The 7,218-nt window shown below is 44.4% G+C and overlaps 1 protein-coding gene across 1 annotated transcript in view; it reads right to left on the reverse strand.

The window, feature by feature from the left end:
- The window catches only part of LOC109923880 (myosin heavy chain, cardiac muscle isoform-like), a 73,125-nt gene that overhangs the window by 29,030 nt on the left and 36,877 nt on the right, over positions 1-7,218 (reverse strand). The window contains exons 18-19 of the mRNA XM_048608495.1: positions 4,050-4,317; positions 637-879 (exon numbers count right to left, since the gene is read on the reverse strand). Of these exons, the coding sequence (XP_048464452.1) occupies positions 637-879; positions 4,050-4,317 (511 nt within the window). The remainder of the gene's footprint in view (positions 1-636; positions 880-4,049; positions 4,318-7,218) is intronic.

Here is a 7,218-nt window from a genome sequence, read left to right on the forward strand (position 1 = left end):
TGGGGGACAGGTCTGTCACTGTATAGCACTGGGGTACAGTACCGGTGAGGACAGGTCTGTCACTGCATAACACTGGGGTACAGTACCGGTGAGGACAGGTCTGTCCCTGTATAACACTGGGGTACAGTACCGGTGGGGGACAGGCCTGTCACTGTATAACACTGGGGTACAGTACCGGTGGGGGACAGGTCTGTCGCTGTATAACACTGGGGTACAGCACCGGTGGGGACAGGTCTGTCACTGTATAACACTGGGGTACAGCAGCGGTGGGGACAGGTCTGTCACTGTATAACACTGGGGTACAGCACCGGTGGGGACGGGTCTGTCACTGTATAACACTAGGGTACAGTAGTTGTAGGAACAGGTCTGTTACTGTATAGCATTGGGGAAAGAGATGGAAAATGAATGGTGTATCACAGGGAGGGATTGGTACAGGAATGGGAGTGCAGGTGGAGGGTTAAGGCTGGGATGAATGGGGAGGTGTTTGTCTGGAGTGCGGCGCTTTGATGGCACTGGGGAGGTGCTGCTGTGGTTTCTCACTGCAATAGCTTCCTAGAGCATTCAGGAGCTGGAAACCAGGATAAGAAAGTACAACAGAGGAACAGGTGTGTATTTGTTGCTAAATATGAATTTCACCTTATTTTCTGTTGCATGTTTCTCTTTTTCTACTTTGGCTAGTGTGATTTCCAAATCATCAATGTCTTTCTTCAATTCTGCACACTCATCCTCGAGTTTGCGTTTCTTGGCAGTCAGTTCTGCATTCATCTCCTCCTCATCGTCCAGTCGCTCTGTTAGCTCCTTCACTTTCGCTTCCAACTGGATCTTAGCTTTGATCAGAAGGTCACATCTCTCTGATGCATCAGCAAGATTGTCTTGCTCCTAGAAACAGAAAGCACACAGAGTATGAGATCAGTTTCCCCAGAACCAGACCTAAAGCACTATACGCCAGGGTTCGAAAGAAGATCACTGAGGAGACTATGAGTGACAGAAACAAGAGGCTTTCTCCTTAACCAATGAGATTCATTTGGGGGTCAGTTAGGAAATCAAATACAATATTAGCATTATTTCAAGAGGGCTAGAATACAAGAGCAGAGATGCGCTGCTGAGGGTCTTTCAGGCTCTGGTCTGACCAAATTTGGAATGTTGTGAGCAGTTTTGGGCCCCGCATCTAAGGAAGGATGTGCTGGCAGAGGAGGTTTACAAGAACGATCCTGGGGATGAAGGGCTTGTCATGTGAGGAGCAGTTGAGGACTCTGGGTCTGTACTTGATAGAGTTTAGAAGGATGAGGGGGGATCTCAGTGAAACTTATAGAATACTGAGAGGCCTGGATAGAGTGGGCATCGAGAACTTTTCCATCAGTAGGAGAGACTTGAACCTGACAGCACAGCCTCAGAGTGAAAGGATGACTTTTTAGAACTGAGATGAGGAGGAATTTCTTCAGCCAGAAGGTGGTTAATCTGTGAACTCATTGCAAGTCATTGAATGTATTTAAGACCGAAATAGATAGGTTCTTGATTAGTAAGGGATCAAGGGCTACAGGAAGAAGTCAAGATATGGGGTTGAGAAACTTACCAGCCAATTTTCTGAAGAAGGGTCTAGGCCCGAAACGTCAGCCTTCCTGCTCCTCTGCTGGTGCTTGGCCTGCTGTGTTCATCCAGCTCTACACCCTGTTATCTCATGACTGAATGGCAGAACAGACTCGATGGGTCTGGAGTGGGTAGGACTGAATGTCACTTGGGAGTATTCTGTTCTGAGTGTTAAATGAGGTAGTCACTGCTCTTATTGTTCTGCTTAAGATGGGGCAAAGGGGTCATGGACGCTAAATTTACCGATGACACGAAGATCAGAAACTAAGTTGTGAAGAGGACATGGGGCTACAGAGGGATACAGATAGATTCAGTGAGCAAGCAAACATCTGGTAAGTTAAGCATAATGTGGGAAAGTGTGAAATTGTCCACTTTGGCAAGAAGAATAAAAAAGAAACATTGAAATGGTGAGAGATTTTGAGCTCTGAGATGCAAAGAGAACTACATATAAGTGCATGATCACAAAAGGTTAGTACACAGGTCCAGTGAGTAATTCGAAAGGTCATTGGAAAGTTGGTCTTTATCACAAGAGGATCTGGGGACAGGAGTAAAATAAAGTCTTGCTTCAATGATATGAAACACTGGTTAGACCGCACCCACAGCATTGTGTTCAGTTCTGGCCCCTTGCCTAATGAAGGATGGACTTGCCACAGAGGGAATGTAGTGGAGGTTCACCTGAATGATTCCCGGGAAGGTGGGACTGTCCTATGAGGAGAGACTGAGGAGACGGGGCCTGGATTCTATGGAGTTTAGAAAAATGAAAGGAATCTAATAGAAACTTACAAAATTCTCAAAGGACTAGATGGAGTCAATGCAGAAAGCATGTCTCCCCTGGCTGTGTAGTCTAGACCCAGGGGAAACAGTCTGTGAGAGTGATGAGGATAAGGAGAAATTTCTTCACTTACAGCCATAAAGCCATTAAAAATAGGAACAGGCCCTTTGGCCCCTTGAATCTCTCCCCTTTTCAATAGGAACCATGGCTAATCCGACATTCCTCACGTCCACTTTCTTGTCCTTTCCGCAGAACCCTCAATTCCTACAAGACCAGAGAATAGTGGATCTTTGGAATTCTGTCTCTCAGAGGTTTTGCAAGTTTATTCATTGGCAGAAGTTTATAGATCCCTCATTGCTGATGACATCAAGGGGTAGGGGGAGAGCACTGCAAAGGGCATGTGGGTAGATGATCAACCATGATCTAGAACGGTAGAGCAGACTCAGACTGAATGGCCTCCTCCTGCCCCTGTGTTCCTAATTAGACATTATTGTTTACTGTGAGGGGATTGAATACAAAATTAGAGAGGTTATACTTCAATTCTACAGAGCACTGATGAGACTCCTCATCTGGAATACTGTGGAAGGTTTTGGTCACATTAATTGAGGAATAATGTAAATGTAGCAGCATCTGTGGAGAGAAAACTGAATTAATGTTTCAGGTTCACTGACCCTTCTTCTGGACCCAAAACGTTAACTCTGCTTTCTCTCTACAAATGCTGCCAGATCTGCTGAGTTTTTCTCACAATTTCTGTTTTTGTTTCTGATTTCCAGAATCCACAGTCTTCTGGGATTTTTTTGTAAGGATGATCAGAGCAGATCAGAGAATGTTTATTAGACTAATAACTGGAATCGGTGAATTACGTGGAAAGGTTGGATAGGTTGGGCTTATATCTGCTGGAGTGTAGATAAATAAGAGATGAATTGATTGAAATATATAATACAAGGAATATAAGTCATGATGCTTCCTTTTGTGGAAGAATCTAGAACTCAACATCACTGTTTCAAAATTACCCTTTAGGACAGGGATAAGGAGAACTTTATCCTCACAGCGGGCTGAGTATGTTTGGAACTCTCTTCCTCAAAAGATGGGGAAAACAGAATGTTTGAACATTTTTAGGACAGAAATGGAGAGACTCTTGATCAGCAAGGAGAGTGAAAGGCTATTAGGTGATGTCAGGAACATGGAGTAATCAGATCAGCCATGATCTTATTGAATCAAGGAACAAGCTCGAAGGGACAAGTGGCCGACCCCTGCTGTGAATTTATCTGGTTATATGTGCTCTCACAGTGGCCTTCCTGTGGCCTCTCTCTCTGTAATCCAGCAGCAGTGAAGTCGGAGGCAATTGGCTCAACTGAATCAACCCAACCCATTTGACACAAACCCGTACAGACAACGGAGGAGGTTTAAACTAAGAATATGGAATTGGCAACAAACACCATTTCTTCGATCTGCTCCAAACTCTGCAGGAATTGTAATTTCCAGTTGGTAGCAAAGCAGGTTCTAAAACAGCTTTATCCACAGGGACTGAACAGTGAATTCACTGTCACCCAATTGTAACCCTTTATCAATGGGGGGAGGGGGACAAGGTGATCACTGAACAATCTTGAGTCAAATTGCCAGGAGATTCTTGGAGTTGAAAGAGCCCCATCCACTGAGTGAAGGTCCATGGGAGGGATCAGCCCCTTACCGCCTGTAGCTGAAGGGACAGATCATTCTTCTCTTGGATCAGAGTGACTTGCTTCTCCTCCAGCTCCTTGCGTTTGGCCTCAGACTTGACCAGAGCCTCTTTCAACTTCAAGAACTCATCTTTCAGATTTGCCATCTCTTTCTCAGTCTCTGCGCTCTTCAGTAGAGGTTTAATCTTGAAGAAGAGCTTCATCCAGGACCAATTCTTCACTGCGTTGAAAGCACGAATGTTCCACTGAATAACAAGTAGCGCATCTCTGGTTCCAAAATGAAACAGAAATACAATTCAGTTTTATTAACAGAACTTTACCTTCAGACTATTAATAGAATGACATATTAGATTTTGTTAACTGCGTAACAGTTTGTGAACGGTTATCTAAGATGACACTTGGATGACAATAGTGGCTCAGTGGTTAGCACTGCTGCCTCACAGCACCAGGGGCCTGGGTTTGATTCCAGCCTCAGGCAACTGTCTGTGTGGAGTTTGCACATTCTCCCCGTGTGCGTGGGTTTCCTCTGGGTGCCCTGGTTTCCTCCCACAGTCCAAAGATGTGCAGGCTAGGTGAATCAGCCATGCTAAATTGCCCATAGTGTCCAGGGGTATGCAGGCTAGGTGGATTAGCCATGGGAAAATGGGTAGGGTAGGGCAGTGGGTCTGGGTGGGATTTTTTTTGGAGGGTCAGTGTGGATTCAATGGGCCAAACGGCCTGCATTCACACTGTGGGGATTCTATGACTGCAATGTGTTTGAGGTCAAGGTAGGGTTCGTAAAGGGCTGATGTGAAACATTTTCTAAAGTTCACTCTGAAACCTGATAGAATGCTGATCTTTACATCGAAAGAACTATTGCTGAAAAAAAAGATTCATTTCATCAAAGCTCTTTGTCTTGCACTCTCAGAACAAAGCAAACACCATCAAATTGTGTCAATGTTCAGCAATACTCGGGTTGGACTAAACACCTGGTGAATTAGAATCCACGGGGCTAGAGATCATGCTCCAGTTATAAACCAAGACAAGGGCAGCCTGAGAGCAGCACTAACATCACACCCAACAATGGTACAGGGGCCATTGTTTCAAAACCAGGGCTTACCCATTTGAGACAGAAATAGGGAGCAGATTACCTCACAGAGAGCTGCATGCATTTGGAACTCTCTTCCACAGAAGATGGTGAAGGGGGTGAAAGGTTATCAGGTGCAGGCAGGAATGTGGAGTAATCAGATCAATTGTGTTCTTATTGAACGGCAAAGCAGGCTTGAGGGGCTGAATGGCCGACTTCTACTCCTAACTCACCTGTTTGTACATTGACCATGGAGGGAACTCTGTGTGGATTTGCTACAATCATACATGAACCCCAAAGAGTAATCTACAAAGGGAGATTAGGCAAATTTGGAATTTGATTAAAGTTTTCAAAACATCCAGGGGACCAGACGGGGCAGTTTGTAAGAAATGATTTGCCGTGCTGAGGGGCTTATCTAGTGTTGGGGAGCAAGGTCATAGCCAGAGGTCTCTGCGGTGAAAGGAGGAGACACTGCGACACACAAAGGATGGTAGGCATTTGGAATTCTCCTACACAAGAGGCAACTGGCACGCAAACAATTGTTCATTTTAAATTGGCGATCATTAGATTTTTGTTTTCCAAAGATATTAAAGGATTTGAGGCAAAGGAGTGTTATGGACGTTATGGCTGATCTGTGACCAATCACATTGAATGGTGGAACAGGCTCAAGAGGCTGAACAGCCTCATTGTGTTGTGTTGTTTCTTGTTCAATGATTTCACTGAAATCAGCAGCGTATTTCTCTATCATACATTCTCCAAATGTGGAGGTTACTGACTCAGCTGCATTCTCTCTGATAAAGAGTGTGGGTTCAGAGTGAACCAGTTCTGATGTGGGCCTAAAGATGTTCTGAGTAGGTAAACACCAGCATCTTTCCAGGAAAGCTGATGTTTTGGGTCTGAACCCTTCTTCAGAAAGATTTCTGAAGAAGGGTCCAGACCCGAAATGTCAGCTTTCCTGCTCCTCTGACGCTGCCTAGCCTGCTGTGTTCATCCAGGTCTACACCTTGTTATCTCTAACTCCAGCATTGGCAATTCCTACTATCTCTGTAATGGTTAATGGGTCTTTTTCAGAAGAGGAATGTTTGTAGCGGAGTTCCCCAGTGTTGGGACCCCAGCTTTTCCTGCTATATATTAATGATCTAGAACTTGGAGTACAGGACACAGACTCAAACGTGGAACTCGGAAATATTGTGATCATGAGGAGAACAAAGTTAGTCTTCCCGAGGGAACGCAAGGGTTGATGGAGTGGGCAGATAGTTGACAAATGAAATTTCATGCAGAGAAGTTGAGATGGTTTACTTTAGAGAGACAGCATAAAATAAAGGGTACAAGGGTGATGCAGAAGCAGAGAGTCCTCAAATATGTCTGCAAATGTCTGAAGGTAGTAGACACATTATGAGAGTTGCCAATAAAGCAGACAGTATCTTGGAGCAAAGAGAACAAGAGTCAGAAGATGATGTTGAACTTGTGCAAGATTCTTACTAGACCTCAGTTGGAGTATTGTCTACAGTTCTGGGCATATGAAGGATATGAATACATTGGAGAGAGACTGGAAAAGATTCACAGGAATAGTTTCAAGGCTGAGGGATTGATGGGAGAAACAGTGACATCTTTTTGGAGAAATAAAGTTTGAAGGAGAGATGATCGACATGCTCAATATCTTGAGGGGTCTGAATAGGGGAGAATAGAAAGGAAGAAACTGTTTCCATTGGTGTAGGATCAGGAACCAGAAGGCACAGATTTAGGGACAAAAGCATTGGTGACATGACAAATAATTGTTCATGTCCATTATTGTTCATGATATGTATGAAAGATATAAAAGGAAATGTATGGGGGAATGATAAGTTCCAGATGATACAGACTGGCTGGGTGATTGACAGTGCAAATAAAAGTGTTAGGTTACCGGAGGATATACAGATTGCTTAGATGAGCAGACAAGTGGCAGATGGAATTTAACCCTGATCACTGTGAGGTGACGCATTTTAGAAAAAGGAAAAAGACAAGGGAGTACTCAGTGAATGGCAGGACATGAGGAAGCTTAGAGGAACGGAGAGATCTCAGAGTGCTCATCCCTGAGGCAGCAGAGCAGGTTAATTGTGCAGATAAAGAGACAA

Source organism: Rhincodon typus, chromosome 19, assembly GCF_021869965.1.
Source record: "Rhincodon typus isolate 14 chromosome 19, sRhiTyp1.1, whole genome shotgun sequence".
Lineage (NCBI taxonomy): Eukaryota > Metazoa > Chordata > Chondrichthyes > Orectolobiformes > Rhincodontidae > Rhincodon > Rhincodon typus.